The 25791-nt window shown below is 39.4% G+C and overlaps 3 protein-coding genes across 9 annotated transcripts; 1 reads left to right on the top strand and 2 right to left on the bottom strand.

The window, feature by feature from the left end:
* Positions 1 to 181: 181 nt before the first annotated feature.
* Positions 182 to 6356, bottom strand: idh3a (isocitrate dehydrogenase (NAD(+)) 3 catalytic subunit alpha). Of its 2 annotated transcripts, XM_030054111.1 has the most exons (12): positions 6239 to 6322; positions 5834 to 5878; positions 3767 to 3829; positions 3510 to 3593; positions 3219 to 3333; positions 1888 to 2075; positions 1574 to 1707; positions 1382 to 1484; positions 1184 to 1248; positions 935 to 1019; positions 544 to 696; positions 182 to 450 (listed from the first exon to the last, which is right to left on the bottom strand). In XM_030054111.1, the coding sequence occupies exons 1-12, from the start codon at positions 6263 to 6265 to the stop codon at positions 367 to 369; spliced, it is 1146 nt and encodes a 381-aa protein (XP_029909971.1). In that variant the 5' UTR covers positions 6266 to 6322; the 3' UTR covers positions 182 to 366. The 2 variants fall into 2 exon arrangements, with proteins under 2 accessions (XP_029909971.1, XP_029909972.1); XM_030054112.1 differs by lacking the exon at positions 5834 to 5878 and having other exon boundaries at positions 6239 to 6356.
* A 927-nt stretch (positions 6357 to 7283) lies between these two features.
* Positions 7284 to 10681, bottom strand: lrrc61 (leucine rich repeat containing 61). The gene is made up of 9 exons (XM_030054529.1): positions 10543 to 10681; positions 9369 to 9464; positions 9146 to 9292; positions 8987 to 9047; positions 8665 to 8750; positions 8509 to 8574; positions 8343 to 8411; positions 8058 to 8183; positions 7284 to 7936 (listed from the first exon to the last, which is right to left on the bottom strand). Exons 1-9 carry the CDS (start codon positions 10568 to 10570, stop codon positions 7830 to 7832), a joined length of 786 nt encoding a protein of 261 aa, XP_029910389.1. The 5' UTR covers positions 10571 to 10681; the 3' UTR covers positions 7284 to 7829.
* On the top strand, positions 9890 to 24799 carry cib2 (calcium and integrin binding family member 2). 6 transcript variants are annotated; one of them, XM_030054535.1, is made up of 8 exons: positions 9890 to 10111; positions 11804 to 11847; positions 15268 to 15302; positions 20404 to 20515; positions 22077 to 22224; positions 22329 to 22460; positions 23833 to 24019; positions 24544 to 24799. In XM_030054535.1, the coding sequence occupies exons 4-8, from the start codon at positions 20447 to 20449 to the stop codon at positions 24557 to 24559; spliced, it is 552 nt and encodes a 183-aa protein (XP_029910395.1). In that variant the 5' UTR covers positions 9890 to 10111; positions 11804 to 11847; positions 15268 to 15302; positions 20404 to 20446; the 3' UTR covers positions 24560 to 24799. The 6 variants fall into 6 exon arrangements, with proteins under 6 accessions (XP_029910395.1, XP_029910396.1, XP_029910391.1 ...); XM_030054536.1 differs by having other exon boundaries at positions 9890 to 10117; XM_030054531.1 differs by lacking the exon at positions 9890 to 10111 and adding an exon at positions 10689 to 10815.
* The last annotated feature ends 992 nt before the right edge of the window (positions 24800 to 25791 follow it).

Raw genomic sequence — 25791 nt, 5'->3', positions numbered from 1 at the left:
TGTTACTGAAACCTGATATGGTTTTAAATAATTAATGGCAAAGAAACAACACGTCGCATTCGCATCAGACCAGAGACCAACATCGGCCAGTAGTTGGATGACACCCTACACTGTGCTTAGCAGTTTAATAATACAATACATACCACATATACAGAACCACCTATAAATAGTTTTAAGACAGTGCTCTATGCTTGCAGAAAGAAAAATAAAACCTTCAAGAGCTGAAGTTCTTGAGTGTTTTTTTTTTTTTTTAATAGAGGTACATGTACTGTTTTTTGGTTAAAAATGTGCAGATACAGTATGAAATGACAGGCAGAAGAGTGATCCAAACCCTGACAGTAATCTCATGAAGCCATTAGTCCCATTTTAGTCCATATTTTGTACTCTTTCACATATTGCTGCTGTGAATTCTGAGCACTTGGAGTTTCCTCCCAAGTCTTTTGTCAGGACCTTGAAGAGAAACAACATAAGCATACATGAATGCAGAGGGCAGTGTGGTGTCAAAACATCAACAACTTCTGAATATCTCCAAGAGTTGCTTACCTTTTTGTCTCGGATGGTGTCAAAGCAGGCGGCTTCGATCCTCCTGCCATAGTCGTGCAGCCCCATGTGCCGCAGCATCATGACGGCACTGAGCAGCAGAGCGGTGGGGTTGGCCATGTCTTTTCCAGCTATATCCGGAGCAGTTCCATGTACCTGACATGAAAGAAGAATCACATGTCAGGATCATGGCTCATATTTCTGGGAAAACCAGGATCCTCGAGGGGTTATTAGAATGGAAGGGTTGAACTTTCACACGCTGAATATGGGTTAGGGTGAATCTCCATTGTGCAAATGTACTTTAATCTTGTAAGTCAATACAGATTCGGTGTAGTAAACTGCCTCTGACAAAAGTAAGCAGTACCAGTGGAGGGGGATAAACGGCCTTACATACCGATTCAAAAATGGCAACACCATTGGTGCCAATGTTTCCACTAGGAGTCACTCCAAGACCTCCAATCAGTCCAGCACAAAGATCACTGCGAATGTAAACACAGATCTCACAGTTGTTATCTCAAAAACTGTTTTGTGACAATACACACACTTTGTCTTTGGATACAATTTAATGACGCACAAATTTATCTAAGAATATGCCATCTTTCTTCTAACTTGTTCATGAGGCTTAACAGTATAATAAATTTACCTCAAGATGTCTCCGTACAAATTGGGCATCACTAGCACATCGAACTGTGTGGGGTCCTGTACCATCTGTTAAAAAAAAAAGTAAAAAAAAAGGTTCCACTTGGTTCAACTTTTAACAAAAGCTTATTATTTACTCTGAAATATCCATAAACAAATACAAATACAAATACAAATACAAACAAAAAATGCTGTAACTTACATTAAGGCACACTGTATCCAAGTACATCTCAGTGAATTTCACATCTTTATACTTTTCAGCTGCCTCTCTGCATTTCCGTAGGAAGAGCCCATCTGACATGCGCCTAAAAAAATTAAGTCAATAGAGAAAAAAACTTCAACTTCAGCATGTAGCGTTAAATGGACAAATGATAAGGTACTGAATTCAACTTACATGATATTAGCCTTGTGAACAGCAGTAACACTGGCCCTCTGATTATTCCTGGCATATTCAAAAGCATACTCTGCAATGCGCCGGCTGGCTTCCTCTGTAATGAGCTTAATACTTTGTACAACACCATCAACAATCTGAAATAAAAAAAAATACAGATTGCAATTGCAACACTCAGCTGAAATGTTACAGAACAGTAATAGCGGCTGAATGATTTCAATAGTAAAAAACACGGTTTATACTGGAGAAAAACAGATGTAAAAAGAAGACAACAGAGGTGGTGTGAACAATAAAACAGGTGATGTGATGTTTCTTACCACATGTTCAATCCCACTGTACTCCCCCTCTGTGTTCTCTCGAATGGTGACTAGGTTCACGTCGGTGTAGGGGGTCTTGTAGCCCTCAATGGACACACAGGGCCGCACGTTGGCATAGAGATCAAAAGTTTTTCTCAGCAGCAGGTTCATAGAGGGATGGCCGGCAGCAATTGGTGTCTTCAAAGGACCTACAGATGAAACGTTGAAATATTTAAAATGCTGTGTTATTTCACATGTGCACATGTCATTTTGGGGTGAATCAAAAGCTCTATATGGAACCCACAGACTTCACAGAACATAAACCAAAAGACAATTGCCTGTTGGAAAGATCAAAACTAACTGAATGTTGTATAAATGTTGTTGCTTCCATACTAACCACATTGGCCCAAATATAAGACAATATATTTATCTGGAAATTACATCTGAAAAAGGGAGGTTGCGCTATGTTCAAGGACTAGACAGTTACATGTCATTATGCATTCCAAACAGCAGGTGGTGACACAGTGCCACCAGTTAAGGCATGGGATGCAGTTTTCCCAGAGAGCATCATCAACAGATCAAGAAGCGCTGTTTATCAAATGACTTGGATGGCAGTGAACATGATGTTCCATGGGAGGAGCCGCTGGAACAAGAGAGTGATGACAGCAAGCGAGAGCACAGCAACAGCACAGGACGGCTGTGAAGAACATTCTAAAAAAAATAAGCAAAATGGCTAAGGAATAAAGTTGGTCCAATTTGTCAAGCTGCCTGTAGCCCAAAAGAACTAGGCTAAAAAAGTCAGTTTATTTTAAATTTTTTCCCTCTGTTTTATTACACTGAAGTCTATTGTTGCCTCAGTCATATTTGTTCCACACTAGTTTTTAAACAGACTACATGTTTGCTGGTTCGGGCATGTTTTAAATGCTGTGCAATGTTTTGACTGATCTAAAAGATGCTGTGAATGTGTCTACCTTTCTTTATTTATGATTTTCATTTTTTTCCCCAAAAACTAGTGTTGAAAAAGGGAGGTTGTCTAATATTTGGACCAATGTGGTAGTAGCAGCTATTCAGAGACATCCGTTATTTTTTCTAAACAATACTACATTAGTTACTTGTTTGTAATCAGCACTCTCTAATGGAGACTTGGTTATTAATCTGTTAGTTATTCAATGTAACATCTGGACAAAGGGTTTGTCAAGGGGAATTTACACCTCAGTCAAAGCGGGTATGGTGGAAAGAAGGTTACTGGAAAAATGTCATGGATAAATAAAATCATCATCAATGAATGCCTGGCATATTATCCTGTTTTTATTTTTTATTTATAAAAGCTATAGCTGTATAAAGCAGGATACCTTTGAGGCCAATTTTGTTCCTGTCCATCGATTCTTTAGCATCAGGTGGGATCATCCACTTGCCGCCAGGCCCTTTGATGGCTGTAACATTTCTCTCTTCCCACTGAATCGGCGCCTAGATCAAAAATGTATGCACAACATAAAGATTAGATGATCTAGCACAGTCTGTTGTACAATCCTAGCTATTTGTATTGAAATTTTAGCAAAAATATCAATGTTAGGGCTTTTTGTGGATTTAAAGGCTGTAACACAGTAAAGAAGAAGTTTGTTTCCTGTGCTGTCAGTACTGACTTTTGCTGCTTCAAATATCTTCATAACAGCAGTGGAGATCTCTGGTCCAATTCCATCACCAGGGATTAAAGTGACAGTGTGTATCTGTGAGGCAAAACAAGGAAAAACAGAACAAAGCTGTTAAATTTAGAATGGAGATTAACAATTTTACAGTTCTTTACAACAGTGACATCAAACCAATCCAAGAGACTCTTGACTAAATTCAGAGTCTTCAGTAAGTCTTCTAAATTGAAGCTGTCCAGGAAAAAGATACATACCCCACGGACATACGTCCTGGGCTGTGGAGCCTCCGTCCTTATGGCTCCAACCACCCGAGACACCTGACAGTCGAGAAAGATTAGCAAGACAAGGGATTAAGGGTTTGATGGTGTTGGGTCTTATTACAGGCCTATTCGTACCTGTCTTTTTATCTATGGTTAGCCTTGCCAACATTTGTCAGCGGTACGAATGGCCCAGTTTTATAAATGCAACCACAAAAAAAAAGAGCCATTTTTCATTTTTTTATTGGCCATGCTAATTCCTCCTGCAACCATCTCTGCAGAAAGCCTCAACGTACAGAAGGCTGTTCTGTAACAAGATACTGTACAAATGTGACTCTCTTTTCAACATCCAGATTCTAATTACAACTTTCAAATGTATGCCTATAATTAAATTTGCGCAAAGGACAAAAAAAGACTTCCATAAAACAACCATGAAGACATTATGAAGCACAAAGGCAGCATTTGCTACAGTAGACTGTGCTTGTGCTCAGCAATTAGGCCTGTGGGACTGTGTATGGGAAACCGAAAGCACTTATGGCACTTAAGACCTGCCAGTGTGCTTGGCCAGCTCTGTATTCTAAAAACAGGGAGACTTGTAATAGTACTGCTCTTGCTGCATATTATGTTGCAAGAGTTGTAAATGAAAAAAAGAAAAAAAAAAAGTTGTTTAATGGTGTCGATTTGGAACTCCTAGCTGTATAAATCTTAGTGTTTGGTCATTTATCTTTCTGAAATTTCATAAGACTGTCTAAGTAAGCAGGGGTTTTCAAGGTCTCAGAATGAGGGTCTCCTGATCTTAGAAATAACTGTCTGAACCTGCCCCAAAACTATATGGTGCCCTGCTGGGGAGGCCCACTGCCCAGTTTGAAAACCTCTGATCCAAAGCAGTAGGCTACCCCCTTGTCAAATGACAAACCCATAGTTTAAGACAGCCACAGATTGTTTGGAATGTAAATGCCCTTCCACAAATGCCTGTAAATAACTCCAACTGAATTTATAAGTTTATATACATTACCAAATTGCTGTGGCATAACAATAAATCTGCATGTAGTTTTTCTCCCGTACAAAAACCTTAAGGCACCAAGGAAACAATGGAAAGTGGAAAAAGTGGAAAATAGCAGCTTCCCACAAATGCCCCCATTTTTTGAGTTTTAAGTATTGTTTTAGATTTTAATTTACTGGCAAAGGAGACTTAAGTTTATAACACTACTTGAATGTGAAGCTTTTAGGCACTGAGCACAGTTTACTGAGGCATTAAACACAACCAGGAAGAGCCAAGAATGAGCCACGGTTGGTGCATTTAAACAACATATCTTTTGATTTCTACAACCACATATTACAAAGTGATAAACCTTGTGTCTGTAATGCACGTTAATTGAAACAAGCTGGGCACCAATCCTTGGTCATTCTGGTTAACCTAATTGTAATATGGCATGCAGTACACAAAGTATGCCACACTAATCTGACAGCTAAACTTGATTTAGTAGGCCGGCTCAGTAATCTGTCAGGCAAGACAGATCAATGTCTGGCTCTACTAGAGTTGCAAGGAGTTGATCTGCAAAGGACATTAACGAAAAGCCAACTTCGGTCATGCACACAGTATGGGTTATCATTAGATTTACATTCCAGGTTACTATACTGTTAATGCTGTGCGGTTGCTTGTCCAGCCTTCATGCGTGCTTATCAGCAAGTAAGCTGCCCTTGACGGATGATGAGGATGCCCATCCGTCACGTAGAGATAACATGACATACAATGACCACAGCAAAGGCAAAGGGGCTGTTAAAACTGTTAGGAGACGAAATGGCCAAAGACTGTGGCAAGAAGTAAGGTGACCTTGGCTTTGGGCCAGGGCACAGTTTAGCTAGCATAAGGCTAGCCTCAGGGCACAATCAAGCTCACAGGAATCACAGGCCTAGGAGATCAGAAGCGCAAGCTGAGATTGGCTGGCGAGAAAAATCAAAATGCCCATTCCAGATTTTCCCTTTAACTAGGGAGGGGGTGTTCTTCCAGCTAGCTAGCTAACACTCTCCTAATTAGCCAGGATAGCCAACCAAAATGCTTACTTCCTGCGCCTTGATTAAACCCCACTTCCTCAGTAGGTTAAGCATCTGTAGGTATTGGGTAGAACACAGTAAGAGACATTTGTTCACATTAGCCATCAGTAAGGTATTAAAGGTAGCTACCCTTGACACTGTGCCACCTAACGTGGGTTATCACTTTCCTATCATTAAAGTTAGCAAATGCTAGCTGCTAGCTCGGTAACTTTAGCAGGAGTCAGGTTGCTATAGCTACAGCAAGCGGGTAGCCCACTCGCTAACCAGGGTAGCACGTTTTCCTTCCGCACAGTTTTTTGGACTCTGAGAGGTCTTTGCCATGCCGTTTTCATTGTACAGTTCACAGGTTAGTTGACTTGTTTCCGCATGGGAGGGAAACTCGTTAAAGCCAGGAATATTTTGACCATTACTTACCGCTGACCTCCACGCGTTGCCAGCCATCCTAGCTACCCAAGGTCGGTAGTTGGAGGATGTAGCGGATGTGACAAGTCGAGCCTCCGCTGCTCAACAACCGGAATACCAAGGGTTTGTAGTTGTAGTCTTCAAAGTAAAACCCGTAATATTTTAAATAGGGTGGCATAATGGATAAATGGAAGTTACCCACAGCTGTATTTCCATTCTGTCGTACAATGATTGTTCATTTGAGTATTTCCCTTCGTTGGTAATATGCGCAAAGCCATTTTCGTCGCCTTTCCCTTGTTGACTTGTTTCGTGTTTATTCTAAAGAGAGGGTCGAGTTTCCGGTCTAAATCTCTATGCCTGGCTGGGTTGACTCAGCTCTCACTTGGGAATGTGAGGAACCCTGTTTTTAAACAAATGGTAGGCCTATGTATACGCATAAATCATAATAAATACTGTTTGGGTGACTACCAAGTGCAGACACATGGGAGCAATATCATAGTCAAATTTGACCGTGGTGCAGCCGTTATTTTTTTCAAGAAACTATTTTTTTCTGTTTTCCCTACATTTTGTTACTTGTTTATTGCAATTCATTTTTATATTGAGTCAATTTGGAGAATCTTTTCTAATAAAATGTAGCATGTAGAGTGTACCAGGTATACTTCACGCACTTTACATGAATTTAATCTAGAAGAAAAAAAGATGCGGACCCATCTGCCTTATTTATTTTCTCCACCAGGTGGAGCCAGACGACTGCTTCTGGCTGTGGCGTGATTCTACAAGTCGACATTGTACTCTTTCCATCTGTACACTTGACAAAACATCACCTAGCAGAATGGGAAAAAAAACAGTTGCATACTCTATAGAAAGCACATCCATCTTTAAACAAAGCAGTCTTGGAAAAAAAAAAAAAACATTTTGCCACCTGACTTTAGGCACTAGATAAGTAATACAGCGGTAGTTTGCCTCTGGTTGTGTGAAGAGGATGCTTTTGGATGTTAGATGTATTGTTTTCCAAAAGTAGAATATGTATGTGCTAGAATTAAAAACAAGCCATATCTGAAGTACAGTACATCTTTATAAACACTATATTTTTTGACCAGTTGGTTATACACATAATAAACTTTATGGTATAAAACAAGTAGAAACAGCTGAAACAAATCTTTCAATCAGTTTTTGCAAAAAGTTGGACTCCCAAAGCAAGCACACAATATGGGACAAATTAGATCCCAACATGATCCAGCAATGCAAAATGGAAAAGCTTTGAATTGTCGAAAACTTATACAAACTCTAAAGCAGCATAGCTCTCAGCATAAATGCAGGTTACAGCATGGTGCAAAATGCACACTGTGCAAGTAAACACATTTTTGAACCAAACTGAGGGGTGTCAGTATGGACAAAGGTTTGAAACCTAATGCATAGGATGCGAGAAAATTTCAACAGGCCTCACAATGCAACACCAAGCATATGTCTGGCAATGATGCTCAGTCAAGCATTTGGATATTAGCTTAGTAATTTGAAAACCCTACAGTACATATAATAGCAATATATATTTTTATATTTTAAAAATGAAAAATCACACATGAATGTGTCCAAGTAGCCCATTTCAGACAGCGTACTGCTTTGGCTGCTTCTTTAGGCTCAGAGATCTTTCAGTTTGTGAAATCATGTGTGTTGCTCTGTTGTTGAGGAGTCTGCATTCATGAAGAACATCTGTGAAAAGTGGACAAATATGACAAGAATTACAGATGCAACAAGTCAAAATGTGACATCTGATAAGTTCACCTGACATATTTATAAAGAAAATGGCTCTGGGAAACACAGGACTTCTTACCATTGAACTGTTTGTAGGCTTCATCAATAATGGCGCTGTTTGATCTCTTTATCTCCCAATAACTATCCTCCACCCATGGCTTGCAATCAGCATGATCAGGAACCTGTCCATTCTTGTATGAACCAGCTACATGTTGATAGAAAAAAGATAAATATCATTTTATCACATCAAAGATCTGTCGGTAATGGCTTTGGAAGATTCTGTATTCAAAACTAATATGCTACATCCTAACTTAAAGTGCAGAAAGGAGTGTCATTCCAAGGAATATCAATCAAGAAATACTACCTTTAATGGTGTCATCGATGTCTTTACATAACTGGTACAAGTCACTTCCACGTCCGACCACTCTTTCACCTACAATTCAAACAAAAAACGCACAGAAATCTTTGTAAACTCTGAGGGTGGGAGTGTTACAGATACAGAAATGAATAAAACTTCAAAAATGTCTCACCATCAAGCACTTTAATGTTGGGGAACATCTCAAGAAGCACAGTTCTATATGATGAGTTCCTGCACACTGAAGCAGAAAAGGTCACCATCGGGTCACTTGTCATGATTTTTCATTGACACTGGTGTTTTCAAACAAATAAATGAATGGAAAATTTACCTGGATTGGAGTAATTGTAAGTGTTGTCTTTTAGTCGTATGTTCTCTAGCTTTCTCAGAGACTGAAGGCAGTGAAGGTTTTCAATACTATTTGATGAGAAAACAGAAATGAGCCCTTTGCATAACTAGTTAATAATATTTGTATTTCAAATAATACACAAAAGCAGCACATTGATTTAATGAATAACTACAACAATGGATATGACAGTTCTTATACCAAATAATTTAAAGAATGAATTCAAGGCTGTGATTAAATATTAGTGACAGATTATCAACCATTAGTATTCATTTAAGTTAGCACCTTGTCATCAACTGCACAGTACCTGGATATAAGATTACCAGCCACATTTAAGCTCTGTAAGCTATCACAGCTGGACAGGGGCTCTGGAATTAGATGAGCAATTAAAAAAAAAGTTATGCCTATTCAGTAGAGTGAGAACTCTTTAATAAGCAGTTATAAGGTCAACCACCTGTATTCTTACCTAAATTGGAAATCCTGTTAGCAGACAAATTGAGCACTCCGAGAAGCCGAAGAGAAGCCAGAGGAGCCAAGTTTGTGATTTTATTCCCAGAAAGGTCCAGTCTCTCCAAATTTATGCATTCCCCAATACATCCAAGATCATGTATCCCTGTAAGACATCCCATACAACTGTTTTAAACAAGAACCACTTTAAAAACCATTTTCAAACACTGACTTAAGCTCACCATGACTTCTGAATTTGAGGAACAGTATCGACTCCAAATCGAATTCACCCGTCCGGGACTTGAGCAGCACAGCGGTAATTTTCTCAATGTCTGCATCTGGAAGAAGAAGAAGAAGAAGAAGAAGAAGAAGAAAAAGCCTGCAGTTTCGAGCAAAGCATAACATCACCTGTCTATTCCTATAAACACAAAACACAACCACACAGAATATTAGTGAGTCACTGCTGCATTAAGAGCTGATGGCTGGAAGGGTTGTGTCTCTTCTCTGCACAGAGGAATAACTAGACAAGCCATGCAGGGCGTCTATAAATAGAAATCCTCACCAATTCAAATGGTGCACAAAGTTAGTATGTGGCAGCACGCTGTGTATTCTCCTCCTGCTTCTTATGAAAGGGGTCAGGGCCGGGCAGATGTGCTGTTATTTGCCGTGCCCATGATGATATTATCTCGCCAGCTGCATGCATGAATAACGATGGGGGGAGTTATATTTGGTTTCATTTCCTTGGGCTGAGTCAGTCTCTTACTGTACACATGAATACTCTTTCGTGAGACTGCATGACTGAAACACTGACTTGCACAAACCCTCAGGAGTAGCCTTACAATCTTTGGAGGAAACACTCACATTCTGCAGGTTAACTGGAATAAACTGAAATATGATGATGATGCCAGGGTCCACCTGTTTGTAATTTGCCCTGTTTAACATCAACACTGGTCGTTCCACTTGAAAAGTACACCAAGTTTACAAGGTAATAGTTGTTATGTTGAGGTTAATTGTGTGGGGAAATGTTTGGGGAAGGGGGAAGTTGGAATGTGATGGTTTCCCAAACACCTGTCCAGCCTGCAGTGTGTCAGCTTGATAATGGCGTTTAGCTTTGTGTGATAGCCAGCAACCAGTTGATGTTCACAGCTAGCATAACTGTTACTGTAGGCGGCTAGCTATGGGCGTCGTACAGCAATGATTTTATGAGAATGGTTAAATGTAATGAAAGTGGATGGGTTGTTTGGTAAAAATGGCTCTTGGTCTATGCCTTTTAGATGTTAACACACCAAAAACAATGTATTGTAATGAATGCAACGTCGTTAGCCAGTCTCCTGATCCGAGAGGTAGCTAGCTAGCATGAGCCGTCGGTGGCTAACAGCACAGCGGCGTAGCAACAAGCTCTCCATCACAACTTACCTTGGTCCTTGTCTCGCTTAGAGTCCATCCTTTAGCAACTGAGCTACCTAGCCAGCTTACCTAGCGTCAACCAAAGGCGAGTAATTTAAACAATGCGGTGCAAAGGCTGGACAGTGATTATTTTGGGGAAATGTGAAACTGGCATGTGTCCTGAGGTGAGGTGAGGACACGCTGGCGGTGGAGCCGTGCTGCAGCACAGGGCGCAGGCAGGTGGGATGAGGCGGACCGCAGCCAGCACGGAGGAAGGCGGTGGAGACGGTAGCGGAGCCCAGGGCATGTCTGAAAATACACACTTTCACAGCGTTATTTCTATCATGCAACAGGTTCTGCTCTGCGCCCTTTTGCCAAGTTTTTTTTTTAAGAAAAAAAAAAAAAAATCACTTATGTTTTTATATCTTGCAGGCGATCATGCAGATTCAAGGGGAGTGGCGCCCAGTGTTATGATAAAGAATGATGAAATTAGATTTTTTTGTTTTTGTTTGTTAGTTTAAGACATGCGTTTAAAAGTGTTATATGTGGGTTCTTAGTCTTAGCCTTATCTTAGGATCTTCACCCTTAGCATTAGTAAACAAAGTTGTATGGTCTTTGCAAAATGCAAATTACCTTTAAGGTGAATCTAAATCTAAATCTACTAAGGATGGAGGGACTGAAAATATCCCTACTCCAGTATTTGTCAGTATTTTTTGGTCAGGTTTATTCCTGCTGTCCCAGAGAAAGTAAAACAGGGACCAATTTATGAAATGCATGAGCCTACAAAATATCTATTCTCTTTCACATGCAGTTTAAAATACAATGAAGTGCATTACTTTAGTCAGAACTACTTCAACAAGTGCACAAAAAGTCAGTGTGATTTGGTACTCTGAGTGTGTGTGTGTGTGTGTGTGTGTGTGAGAGAGTGAGTGAGTGAGAGAGAGAGAGAGGGAGAGAGAGAGAGATTTGCATAGTACATAAATGTTGTCATTTCTTGTACACAAAGCTCTTTGCAGACATATAGACCACTATCACATTTAGGTGTATACTTTTAAATATAAAGTGTGGGTATATAAGATGGAATTTGCAGTATTTTTGTTTTTATCATTATTTTTTTAAATTGTTATTTCAAATTAGACATATTACAGTAGCTTCTACATTAGATCAGGTGAAGTAAAAAAGGAATTCAAACTCAGATGCCACACCTTCTGTTTTGTTTGAAGCACTGTGATGGATGCTGTTGGTAAAGACGAGTCATTTGTTTCCAACTTTGGCCATTTTTCTTTTTCAGACATTCACGCCACTACCCACAGGAGCAAACAGACAGACTCCAAGGTAAGTGTAAAATCAGTAGGAAACATGGTAAAATAATTGCATAAAAGTGGAACCTCAGACCTAGGCCTTAGACTTTGCAGCAGTGGCCCACTTATGAGTCAGTAGCTCCAGTATTTATGAGCTGTAATTCTTGTACTCCCTCTGGGGAGGGTCAAGGCCTCTGCTTGTGTCTGTGGTGACTTGTTCTTGCCTTGTTAGAAAGTAAAGGGACAGAGATCAGCATTAAAAAAAAACGAAAAAAAAAAAAAAACATGAATAAATAAATAAATAAATAAACAAAAGACTGCATCCACTCAACAAAAAGATAAAGTGGCATGACAATCCAGGGACCACGCTTCAGGCTGACTCTTCCTTTTTTATAGAGAGATTTTTTTTTTTTTTCTTAAGTGTGTTGCATTCTGGCATGTTCTTGTTGGTATCATCATCATCATTGTCATATTTAGTTCGTTTGTTCATTGTCACTGAAAACTTGAAAATATAAATTCCATACATTTTAATACAGGTCTATACATTTCTTCACAGAAGGTGGCTGTCTTGTTAATTTGATACACCCGACGAGCAAGTGTTTGTAATCGCTAAGGTTTTGATGTGTTTTCCCCCCTGAAAATAGCACACTGCTACGTCAGGGCGTAATTGATAAACAGTAATTAGAGAGTAAGGAAACCTCCCGGCATCAGGCTGACATGATGGACCATGTTACCTCAGGTCGTCGCAGTGGAGAGGAAAGTTGCGTCAAGCTGGCGAGAGGAAGCCAGAATAAGACCGGAAAAGAGGAAAACTGACACTTGCAATGAACAGTAGTACAAAAAAATGTACCAACAACTGTGAGAGGACTCATTAGATTAAATATGGAGTGAAAATAGAGCTGAGAAATAGGCACTAAAATAAGAAAGGCATTCATTAAATAAACTGATTTACTCTAAACGCCACAATATGCGCAACATGAGTTTTATTTTGAAATTCCCGGACGGAAGTTGCGTTGCTCACTGTGTTTGTCTTGACGCCGGACAGCAGCTGGTGCTGAAACATAAGCACGCACCCGTTGGACTCCGTACACAATTCCTACTGTCACTGGAGCAACCGGGCGCTGCATTTTTTCCCCTTTTCTTTTCCTTTTTGTGTATCGGTATCCTCTCCATGAGATTTGCAGGCATGGATGGCATTTTTTGTGCACCGATATTTTGAGGGGTTTGCAAAAAGTCGTCGCATTCCAGGCAGTCTTTTACGACTCGGACCCCCTAAATGCCTGTATTTGAGAAAACGGACAGGACGTTTAATGTAATGAATCAAGATAAAGGAGAAGTTACTCGATTAAGATGGGTAATAAACAAACGATATTTACCGATGAGCAGCTCGATGCATACCAGGTAAGCTTGCTTGTTTTACTCACCTGTCTGCAGCATGGTGTCATTATTCTCAGTCTGAATCACTGATATTGCGGCGAGCATTGTTGTATGATATACAGCAATAGCATAAAAAACAATAGCAAAAAAATATTTCATATTATCTCATATGTCAGGTTAACTATTCGATTACTATTCGATAACTATTTGCAGATGTTTAGACGTGGCATATGCAGCTGGTAACAGACCATCAAGAAAATGTGTTTTTGGATTTAGTCTCTGCAATGTGGACTTTATAAAATTGATTATAGATTCTGATTCACGATGGAGTAAGAATAGAAATGAAGAGCATAGTTTTTCTGTATTGTTCACAGAGAGGCAGTGGCTCATTTTAAATCACTGTCTTGTGTTTGAGAGTCCCGGCTCCACAGTGCATGGAGACTCTGCAACCAAAGGATGCAGCAGCACTCCATATCTATTTTTACCTCAACCACAGCTGTATTAGTTATATTCCCAATGCTGGACTCTTTGTGCAATGGGTTAAGGCTAATACTATATATTTTTAAGTGGGACAAACCATTGGGGAAAATAAATAGATTGGTGTAACTGTGTTCAATATTGTGTTTTGTTGACCGGGAATTGCATTTCATTAAAATTCAAAGCAAACACTGGTTGTGGTTTCCCAAACAATTCATGTCTTCACCGTTAAAATGCTGAAATAATCTTGGCAGCTGATATTAGCAGAAGGTTTTGATTTCACTGCAAACTGGGGGATCCTGTATCGTTTGAGGATGCTTTGTGTAACCATCTAAGAAGACCTGACCTCTCATTCGCTGTAACAATAAGCCCAGTTATCCTGTGAAGAAACACCATCTTCATCTGCACAGGTTTATCATGTGATTGGGTGTGACTTAATAATTGATGCCAAGCCAGAGCGATAGCATGCCATGAAACTCAAGCCTGAGGAGATAATTTGGTTCTCAAGAGCTTCTCTGGTTACTCCTGCTACTCCTGACAGGCCGTATTAGAATTATATTGCATCCTATTGGCTTCATTAACTATTTGAAGTTTCAGAAACAGATGTTTAAGATTAATATTTCATACTGATTTAACACCAGAGTAGACATGAACTGATGGACTGAAAAAGTTCATTGGAGGGAAGGCTGTCCTGTACTGCCTTAAGTGGTGATCAGTTTACCTCCTGTATGTCAACCTATGTAGATAAATGACATGCAGCTCTTTTGTGTAGCAGAAGAGTGCTCAGGGCAAACAAAAAAACACTGTTAAACTGTAATCGAAAATCAGCTTATTCCTGTGTAAGAGAGCTTGACTGTTTGGTTTGTGCATGAAGCTCATGGACCACATTTTGGTCCACATGGTGCTGCATGAACCAGATATTACTCAAGAACTTTTCACAGGCTCCTCTTACAGTGTTATGCAACATGAAGACCATGGTATGGCCAAGCGTTGCAGTGAATTATGTAAGATCTCCCCATCTATCAATAACTCAGACCAATTGCTCAGTAATTTGGCTTTACATCATATAAAATCATAACATCTCAAAATTACTTTAATCTTTAAAGTAGGTTTTGCATACACTCGCATACAACAGGAGGGTAAACATTTTTGGGTGATAAAGCTCATCTCCAGAGGCGAGCCAGCTCAGCTCTACTCACACTCGGGGTCACGGTTCAGATGGTATAGATGCAAGGGAATTTAAGTGGGGTTGCCTCCAGCGGGGCTGTTGGATAATATGTGTGGCAGCACATACATGGCATCATGTAGACAGCTACAGACAACACCAGATCATGTTCTCGTGCCTCAGCTTTCCTATTGAAAGTGGCAGCTGACAGCACTCAGACACCATATCATCACTTAAGAGAAACCAGAGACCCCGACTAGTGGTCAGAAGACTCATAATGTTATTCCTTATGACACAGTTGTGTCACTCAGTGTGTGATTAGGCCTGTGCCCTGCAGAAAATGTCATTATTTGTCATTGTGTCTTTTTACTAATATTTTTGGCATCCGTGGTAACCAAGTTATTTTTTTGACATGTTGTTTTCCTCTCATCATAGGACTGTACTTTTTTCACACGGAAAGAAATTCTTCGGTAAGTGGGACCTCCCTGATTCTGATTTATTTCTTAAGTAGACCGCACTGATCATTAGATCATACAGATGGTAGTGTTGATGAAATGTACCATGGCAGATTGTTGATGAAACCTTTCAGCAGTGGAGTCAATCTTGTTCTAATTACTTTTGCTTGCCATTGATCCCCAGGAGGAAAAAAAAAAAAAAACTCACATTAACCACATGTTCACAAATATGCTCAGGCTCTCTCTCATCAGCCTTGTGTTCCTTCCTTATTCTGTCTATGGACTGGAGCTGAATCAACCAGCAGTCACAATATGACAATAATTGTATAGCACCTTTCAAAACAGTGGAACAAAGTGTTTAATAGGCAATAAAACAACAATCAGTCAAAGCCATGAGATAATTAAGACGTGATTCAGATATCAGACATGAATTAAAAGTGCATGTAAAACGGAGTAGGCTCATACATCAGGAATAAAAAGGGGAAAAATACAGCCATGTGAAAGCCTGTCCATAAAGATGTGTTTCAAGAGAACATCATTTACATTACCTTGTATTACTAATGTTACCAGATACTGTAGAAAAAAAAGATTAGCATATCAGTCTCTGCACAGGAGAGATGCTGTCTGGTTTTGGCTCCTATTAAAGGAGGTAACAGAGTCTCACACATTTCTGAGAGCCAAGCCAGCTCTTCTCCACTCAGGAAACCTGATGCCAAAAGTTGATTTCATTGGCAGCTGATGCTGAACAATTTTGGCACTGTTCTAACAAGAAGGCAAAAAAACTGACTGCAAATGGTTATCTTGGTGCTATCATCTTGCTTACAATAGACCGTCATGGTAGCAATGTGAGATTATTATTTTGTGCATTTACATGTCATGATTTCACATGCATCTATTGATGAAAAAAATCAGTTTGCAAGGATCAGTTTAATTCTCTGATGGCTTAATTCCCATTACAATGATATTCAAAGACAACTTTGAGCTCAAAATTGGATTATATCAAATTTGATAAAAATTATCCATTCTGAAGTTTAGTATGACAATTTTTCTGCAGCCGGTGCATGGGCATTTTATAATGAGTAGAGCACAGTCACATTCTTATACCATGAATGCAAAGCAGAGGAGTCAGAAATGAGATGATGTCTTTTATATAAGCAGGATATCATAAATCCATTGTTCATTCATTCGAAATGATCCTTTTATCCGACCCAGTAATGACCTTGGTAGACACACACACACACACACACACACACACACACACACACAATCTTTATTGGCCCTGTAAATACAAATAGCTAATACCACAGATATTGATTCAGACACATTTTATTGCCTCTTGAACTACGCAAAGAAAGCATGAGTATGTAATTTCATATACGCTACATATGTGGTGCAGCATGCCCATGCTGTAATGACTGTTTATGGGACGTTTTGTTATTTGTCCTAAGAACATTACTTCAAATGTTGATTAGTTAATTAAGGCTCTACCATGTATCTGACTAAAATCTGTGAGAAGGCCATCTTGACCTTTTGACCTTGGTGCTGATTTCAGTGCCACCTCATGCAGAACTAAAAAAAAAGAAAAGAAAAAGAAACATACAGTCTACCTGTGATGAGCACGTGAGGTATCATGATTCACTGGGAAGCATAATTTTTCACTGCCTGTCACTCACCCACATGACAGGCATAAATAAAACAAATTGCTTGCTTTCCTTTCTAATGGAATTGACCAATCACTCTCATGTTTCAGGGTCTTTTGTTAGTGGTTGACAATCTTGGAAGATTAAATGACTACTTCAGCAAATTAAAAGTGGATGAAGATCGAGTTACAGTTGGCGTCATTATTGGCATAAAATCCAGGTTTTGGGGTCTGATTTCCCATCCTCCATTTGCAGTGCAGCTTCAGTGCAGCAGAGTCATTGCTTTTGTAGTCATGACTGACTTTAGTGATGCTGTTATCAACACCATGAGAGAGAGTTTTGACCATTCAGCAGCTGGAGAAGATGATATGTTTTGGATATGGTCAGGATATGACACTCAGGGTTGAGCACAGCTGAACACAGCATCAGCTCATACCCATCCAGGAGGAAATAGTGGGGAAGACAAAGCTTAATGTGTGATAAATTGGTCTGTAATGTCCCCTGAAGCCTCAGCTCTCTCTGGCAATGAGGCATTGCAGGCTTTTATCTCTATGCTGTGTGGCACATCTGTCATTCTCCTTTAGATTTATCTAATATAGCTCAAGTAATGAGCTCTATCTGTCCCACTAGTACCCTCACATTTTGTATATTGCTCCACCTTTGGTGCCAAGACCTACATGGGACAGATCTCTTTTCATTCAAGATCTCAAATGTATTACTCTTGGCACAGTTTACTCTGTTATGTGAAACTCTTTTGAAATAGCATAATCATGTTTCTGTAATACACGATTTTGTGTTTGCAGTGCGATTTAAGAGAAGCCCTGCTACATATGTATTGAATACCATTGTTCAGTCCCATTAAAATTCAGTGGATTACAAAGCAAGCTTTTGCTTACGTGTTTGCAGAGCAGAGTTGGGATTGTATGCCAAAATGACTGCAAAATAATGATGTTTGAGTTGTCTTTTTTTAAAGTGAGATTTATAATTCTCACTTTACTCATAGTCAATTTAATTTTTACTATTAATAAATTTATGCCTGCAGTACGCAGTTCCATTTCTGTGTGCTGTGATCCATAACTCAAGCTTTGCTGTTAGATCTGTCTCGCTGCTGCTGTCAGTCTATACTGCAGCAGCTCATTTACCAAAACCAACTGTCTTATATCATTTCACTGTGTTGTAAATACAGTAATTAATTATCCTACAATTACCTCAGTAGAGTATTCATTTGTGTATGTTTCCCAAATTTTTCTTTTTCTTTGTGGTCCAGTGCTTTCGGTAGATTTTTCCCCTCTCACTGCTTTCTACTAATCAGCAGCCAGTGTCCATGCTTGTTCCTCCTCAGCAATATTGAATTGGCTTTGATTCCAGAGCCAGCAGCGCACTGGAAACAAAATTGACAATCAGCACAGAGTGTAATGGGGTCCTACGCTTTACGACCTTCATAAACCAGTCCTGGTTTTTGCCCCCTGCTGCACACATCATGGCACAGTTATGCAACCGTAAAGAAATAGGTTATTGGTTGCTTGAGTCCTTCACCTTTGTCTGCATTTAATCATTTTTGTCATTTGTATAATTTGGGGAAGTTAAACCCTGCACTGATAGCCCTAACATCTATTTCACTTGATGTTTCAAAGTTGTCTCAAAGTTGCTTGAGCATATTCTAAGAGCGAAAATGAATCAACTACTTATTACTATTTTTTTTTTTTTAATTATTATTATATTGAGTGTCATTCATCCTGCCTCACTCTGGAAGTATAATCAACAACCTCAGAGGCACAAATTCCTGCCAAGACTTTGTGCTTGTGGCTGCTTTCTCTACAGCTTTCACTATATCCCATTACAATGATATATTATGATATATAGACATTTCCTAAAGAAACAAATGCATGACCGTTATTATTTGGATTATAGAGGATATTCTCACTGGTCTTTATGATAATGAACAATTCTTTGCCAAAGTTAGAGATCAGAGAATAGTAATTCTATCTTATGCAACTGATTTATTTTGGAGATGAATGTTAGTGTGACGCTACTTTCTATTGTTTGTATTGTTTCTGCCTAAAAATGTTCAGTAACACAGAATGGCAATAAATGATGCACAAATTCTATTTTCAAGGTGAAATTCAGCAATGATTTGAACTAGAATGACACACAAAACTACTGGTTAGCCTGCAATTATTTTTCCATACATGTATTTTATATTCACATCAGAATAACTTACAGCTATTTTAGGGATGCACTGAAATGAAATATGTTTTTTGACTGGAGGAGCACTTGTTTTTAGAGCATGTTTGAATGTTAACGGTTGCGTAAATTTATTGTACATGATTATTTTTGATTGCATCCAAAATGGGACTTATTATTTGATATTCAAATGTCCAAATTAAGGATTCCACCTTAAATTGAGGACACAATGTACACAGGATATCCCCAATGTGCCAATCTTTACCTTTTCTTCCAATAATCATAAAAAAGGTTATTAAGAGTGTCTGAAATTTATCCTCATCATTCACTGTACCAACTGCAGGTGTGCTTTCCTGCAGCATCCCAATGAAATTCAATCATTTTGACAGCTTTATCTCATTTTACTGTAGTGAGTTTGTCCTCTAGGACCAGTGTCCCTGCTGATGGATGTCACTGCTGTGGCAACCAAGATAGCCCATGACAGGGTTATTCAAAGGTTAGAGTGTAGGAGGGCTGCAGATTAGCACTAACCTCCCTGACATGATGCGCCTGCTGTCCATACAGTCTCCTCAAATGTATTGACACTGACAATTCTTAACCACAGAGATAAAATGAAAAATTACAAGGCACCAAGCGACAGGCAGGTTAGACAAACAGTAAGAGAGAGGGGGAACAATGTGTGCAGAGTGATTTAATCGTGCTGATTTCAAGAGTACATCTGTTCAGTTTCATGTATTCTCTGAGCTGGCAGAGTATAACTGTCCGGTAAATTGCTGTGCTCAGTATGAGTCATCTTCCCCTTTGCGCCGCCACTGGAGAGAAACAAATTATATCGGTGCATAGTGTTGCATCATCCACCCAGCAGAACCATACCTGCTAGTTGCCAAAGTTCAAATTCCTAATTTTAGATGTTTTGAACTTCATGTCTGATTATCTTCCACCTTTACCTTTAATGACTCACTTTGAAGGCGTATTGTTTCCGCTGTAGATGCTGTATCAGAGCTATGCATAAATAGATAAGACACCAACATCTTGGTACAGTGCTCTTGCTCCTGTAGGTTTAAGATGCTTACCAGCTGTAAACTGTGTGAGAATAATAACTCCCAGCACAGAGTGATAAACGGGGTCATAACACCCAGCCGTGTGAAGAATCTGATACAAACACAGGAGCGCCACAGCACGCCATCTCAGAGCTGTACCTTTGCTTTTGCTTTTCTTTTCTGAGAGGCAGTGAGTCAGAAGAATGGAAAAAGAAGAGATTATGCACAATGTGTTCTTATTTTTTGTTGTAGGTTGCACAGCAGATACCATGAATTGGCTCCGCACCTTGTGCCCATGGACTACACCAATGACCCTGATTGTAAAGTGCCGTTAGCCTTGATAGTCAACATGCCAGAGTTAAAGGTAACATAAAATCCACCTGCTCAGTGGCTCAAACGTACATCTTGTGTTGTAAACTTTGAAATATGGATTGTCCTTCTACTGATTTTTTTTCTTTTACCGCCAGTTTGTGTTTGCACCAGTATTATTTGTGGTTTCCTACTGTGGATAGTGCAAATGTAAGAGCACAAACACTCAACACCAAAGTGGCTCCCAGCGCTCATGTGGGCTGACATCTGATCAATAGGCGCTGTCTTCTGGAGGGCAGAATTGATTTTTAATTTTTGCCATCACTGATCTGTTTGTACGACACCACATCCTGTCAGCCTGTGAAAGCTAATGTGCCATGAAAACATCACTCTATATCCTGTCAGCAAAGCATTCCTCTCTATTTTTGAGAACTTGCAGCTTGAAAGTAGCATTCATAAATCCAAGGAATAGTGTGTTGCACTGCATCACAGAAGCAGAGGACGTGTTTACCACACTATTTTATACAGAGTCCTCCTCCGCCACAGTTTATGAGCTCAGCACAGACTAAAAATGTGTCCTTCCACCGGGCATAATTGGCACTCGCCCTTAAAACTGTCAGATGATTACAAGGCCTGCAAAGGAGGAGGAGGAAGATGGCGACCACTCAAGGCAGGATTGATGAAGCCCAGACAGTACACAGTCTCCTAAAGCCCTCTACAGTGTCATAATCATAAATCCATTCCCCCTTTGCTGGCATCTGTGTTAATGAGCTTTGTTGAACTGGCTGGAATGATTCATGATGCAGGGGACTCAACTTAGTTTATTTACCTGTCTCCAGTTGAGAATGCCATGGTTTATGGACTCAGAACGCTTTTTTTGTTGTTGTTGGGTATATGAATTAGCCCTTAAATTAAGGCTTCTTAACTCTTTCAGCTGAAGCGCTAACTTGGTCCTTTCACAATCAAATAGCACTTTTTTGTCTGAGCAAGTTACATAACTAAGTGTTATTGTACTATATCACATTTTATCATAGTATTTTGGTCTAATTTTCTTATTTGCTCACCAAAGAGCACCTTTTCTAAAACTAACTGATGAAGTGCACGCCACTTTTTGCATGCAAAATGTTTATTTGACCGAACTTGTATTAGAGATCAAACATTTGTAAACTAGGACAAGAGCTTTAGAAAAACTTACTTACAGGTATAGAGATGAACTCATCTCCCTTTTGTGGTCATTATGGCTTGTGTTGAGTCAGCTAATTGCCTAGGATATAAAATCTCTAGCAGCAGCTATGAGTAAGAAACCCTGGGTAAAATATTGGCCTCATCATACAGTAAAGAGAAGGAGTCAGCCTTTTTCTATTGAGCACTGCACTCAGCAGAACACGCCCTAACAGTTTACTCATGTGCAGCTTCTCTGTTACACTGACAGCCTGCAAACACACAACACTCATGAAACTGTCATGGTTCATTCATGTGTTTTTCTTATATTTCTTTTCAGCCAAACTACAGTCCATGCATGTCTTTATGTGTTTGTCATTACAGTGATTCTTTGACAATTTGGTTTAACATAAATCTTGTTTTCTGCTTTTTGTTTTTTTGTTTTTTTTCTTCAGGAAAACCCGTTCCGCAACAGGATAGTCGAGTCTTTCTCAGAAGATGGATTAGGGAATCTGAGCTTCAATGACTTTGTAGACATGTTTTCTGTCCTCAGTGAAACGGCTCCTAGAGAACTCAAGGCCATATATGCCTTCAAAATATATGGTAAAATCATATTTCCAAAGCATACATCTTAGTTCCACCGACACCCATGAATTACATGAAATAAAAATATCTAATCTAATTGTTTTAATCCTTATTTCCCACAGATTTCAATGTGGACAATTACCTGTGCAAGGAGGACTTAGAAAAAACTCTGAATAAGCTGACAAAGGAGGAGCTGACTCCTGAAGAGGTCCAGCTGGTGTGTGAGAAGACCATAGAGGAGGCTGATCTGGATGGTGACAACAAACTTTCCTTTGCTGACTTTGAAAACATGATATCTAGGGCTCCTGACTTTTTGAGGTATTCAAACCTTCTGATCTACAATATGTTTCAGAATGGGTGTAACATTTTGCAGTACTTAGAACCCCTTTGTTGTGCTTTGTGCATGTTGATCCTTCTTAATATCACAGCTCATAATCAATTCAGACAGACTCACTCATGCTTTTCACCTACAAATTCAATATTGTGTAAATACTTTGACAATGTTCAGGCTGTCTTTGGCTCTGCCGTTGGTGTTCGCTGGCTCAGCTGAACAGGTAGAATCTGCCATAAACCTACATAGCCTATACACAGAGACAATGGTTGGGGATTATATTTTTATTTCTTTTTGCACTAACACAAATATCAGGATATATAGTAGTATAAAGTAATGGCTTGCTTATTTGCAAAAGTAAATAAATAGTTTAATTGAAGAACTAACGCATTACTAGCAGAGACTCTCCCCCAGGGGGAGACAACAATCATAATTTGAAAACGCCGTGGGATGCAAACAGCTCATTCCTGCTCATGCAAAACATGTTCCTTATAACATGATAATTTCAGAGAGAGACATGATGAGCCTGTTAAAAAAAAAAACAAACAAAAAAAACATGTTCTTTTGTGAGAGACTGCAGCTTGGACTGCCTTCACTGCAATGAGACAGTAAAACTGACAGAATGTTTCATGACATCAAGGGCTGATGTGTTTGGCTTAAATTTGTGCACACAGTCCAGCTGGCTATACAGTTTTGGCAAGTGATGAAACCCATTAGTCTCCCATCTCCTTCCTATATAGGAAATCTCTGGTTACAAGATATAACAAAAAAATAATCTAGCACTGTAACACATTTCTTTATAACATGTTAATCCCAACACTGTTTAGGACTTTTATTATATTGATGAAAGTATTTGTATCACAACATGTATTGCTGTGTGTGTATGTCACACTGTGTTTGAGAAGCAGTACCATTTAACCAAATGGCAACACACTCTTGGCATACAGAGTTGTTTTTGTTCATGCAACATCACCGTAGGCTGTGTGTCTCTGGTTACATATTTAGTCCCTAGATGGCTGTTCATCATATTCTTGGCTCTCTACCCGCATCATTTTCATCCCGAGCCAACATTATGCCCACTCATCTATATGCAAATGAGGTCCTCTTTGTTGCTGGCCGGTATCTTTCTCCAGTGGAATGATGAACATATCTGATAGGTGATTCTGTGGAACTACACTCATTTTTTTTTTTTTTTGTCAGAGAGTTTTATGAAGAATGGGGACTCTGTAATGTTGCATAAGAGAACGTTATTGCCGCAATGCTGATCTCTCATATTGTCTCCTCTGTGACTCCAGTACGTTCCATATACGCATCTGAGAGGGCTATGTGGGACATTTCAGAGGCTGGTCATGCGGTGAAGCTCAGGACCAACCAGACCAAGTCCTGGCCACAGCACAGTGCCTGTCCCCCACTCCCAGTGTCAAGTCAACCATCCATGGCTCCTTCTTGTCCTCTTCTCCGGCTGTCGGCGAAGTCTGTTCAGTAAGAAAATGTAACACTGGATAAGGCTGGATTCTCAGGATCCTGGATCTCTTTTCTCTATATGAACATTTTTATTTTCCTTTTCAGTAAATGCAAAAGGTTTCCGATTTTAATCACCGTATATAATAGGGCTTGACCTGGATGGGTCACTTGGGGAGAAAAGGCTACTTTTTTCACAGAAAAACAAGGTATCAAAATGAGCCCCTTTACTGTAACTAATTCTCCCAGACGGATTACGCTGAAAATGCTAGTGAATCCAGCAGTGCATAAAAAGCTTCTTTATTTACATTGCACATTAGATATTCTCAATGGACTCTTCCTCTAACACCATAGATTCAACAGTTGTAGAGCAAAAGGGCAAAGCTTGAAGTGAGGCTTCAGTGGCTTGAGGAGTGAAAGCACAGCGTCGGCATTAAGGGCATACAGACACTCATATATGAGCTATGCAATATTTTTACATGCATGGACACTTAGGTTTCTCTTGTGGTGTGTTGCTTGTGATCATTTTATGTTCTTGCTTTTAGGACTGGAACACGATGACAATCATATCTTACTGTTCTCCAGTTGAATGAAGGGCTCAGTCATCTAAACGAAATTATTTCTGCTTCTGTTGCTCACCTGTAGCATCTCCATATGTTGCCTCTGCAGTCATTAACATGAAATGTTAGTTGCAGCCACCTTTTGAATATACATTTTTCAGTATTTGATGTGAATTCTGATATTTGGCTTAACTTTGAATAAAGTTATTTTCTCTGTGTTGTAAGTCAATAAATTTGTATGAAAGCATGTATCTTCTTTATTGATTTTACTCATGCTTTTAAGGTAGTTTAATGTGGGTAAAAATTTTATGGTGTCAGTGTCCAGGCATATCATCAAAAAATTTGTTGGTTACTGAATATTACTCAGTATTAAGTTAAATGTAACAACAAGATTAAGATGACTGTCTGTTCTCCTGCTAATGATCCTCAAGAAGACATCATTTTATTGTTTTAACCCACATATAAAGTCTCTTTGACATGCGAAACACTGGTTTAATATCACATGTAAAAACAAGGAAGAAAAAGCAATCCTTGAATACAGGAGTTTTAACTATCACTGCACATTGCACTAGAAGCAAATCATTTCAAGTGACTGAACTGACCTGTAGCTTTAATGACTTCATTGATATCTTGGCCATAGAACTGGCTCATCTTATTCCAGCCACCTATGATGATCGTGGAGTGTGGACAATAAAGATCGGGAGGTGATTATGTCTGCACCCCCATCCTATAACCTGTAATGACTTTTTAAGCAGAATGAGATAAGTGAGAGTGAGCTGCCTCAGCATTCCCAAGCATGATTACATCCTTCACACACACACACACACACACACACACACACACACACAGCCCAGTAAATCTCAGCATAGCTGCAGCAGAGCTGTCCTTGGCCATGTTAGACAGTTGGTGACGTAATTATCCTTTTCAGGACTTTGCAGTACCAATGTACAACATTAATTTAAAGTATAGCACAGTAACTGCATTACTTTAAATGATTAAGCACAGGTTGGACTAATAAGGTAAAATTTAACACTAGAGAGCCATACATGTACATTGCTTTATTATTGAGGCCTTGTGCAAAAGACATGTGACCCGATTATGTGGTGATGACACATTTCAAGACAGTGATACAATGCAGGACTGACACACCAATTTCAAGTTCAGGTTAAAGCTATTTAGAGCCCTGAATCACCGTTACACTCTCCAAGGGCTTTACAGGCCCACCTTTTCTAG

The sequence above is a fragment of the Myripristis murdjan genome, chromosome 6, assembly GCF_902150065.1.
Source record: "Myripristis murdjan chromosome 6, fMyrMur1.1, whole genome shotgun sequence".
In the NCBI taxonomy this organism is placed as follows: domain Eukaryota; kingdom Metazoa; phylum Chordata; class Actinopteri; order Holocentriformes; family Holocentridae; genus Myripristis; species Myripristis murdjan.
Note: the sequence above shows the minus strand (reverse complement) of the source record. Positions and strands in the feature narration are given on the sequence as shown.

Coding starts and splice junctions, on each gene's coding strand:
- lrrc61 (XM_030054529.1), bottom strand. CDS start 10,570: ATGGACTCTAAGCGAGACAAGGACCAAG. Junction 9,048..9,145: donor TAACAGGATTTCCAATTTAG/GTAAGAATACAG, acceptor ATCTAATTCCAG/AGCCCCTGTCCAGCTGTGAT. Junction 7,937..8,057: donor AGCCTACAAACAGTTCAATG/GTAAGAAGTCCT, acceptor CACTTTTCACAG/ATGTTCTTCATGAATGCAGA.
- idh3a (XM_030054111.1), bottom strand. CDS start 6,265: ATGGCTGGCAACGCGTGGAGGTCAGCG. Junction 2,076..3,218: donor GAACAAAATTGGCCTCAAAG/GTATCCTGCTTT, acceptor TTTCATCTGTAG/GTCCTTTGAAGACACCAATT. Junction 1,708..1,887: donor ACAGTGGGATTGAACATGTG/GTAAGAAACATC, acceptor TTTTTATTTCAG/ATTGTTGATGGTGTTGTACA.
- cib2 (XM_030054531.1), top strand. CDS start 10,758: ATGAGGCGGACCGCAGCCAGCACGGAGGAAGGCGGTGGAGACGGTAGC. Junction 10,816..11,803: donor AGACGGTAGCGGAGCCCAGG/GCATGTCTGAAA, acceptor TTTCTTTTTCAG/ACATTCACGCCACTACCCAC. Junction 22,461..23,832: donor AGAGGAGGCTGATCTGGATG/GTGACAACAAAC, acceptor CTGTGACTCCAG/TACGTTCCATATACGCATCT.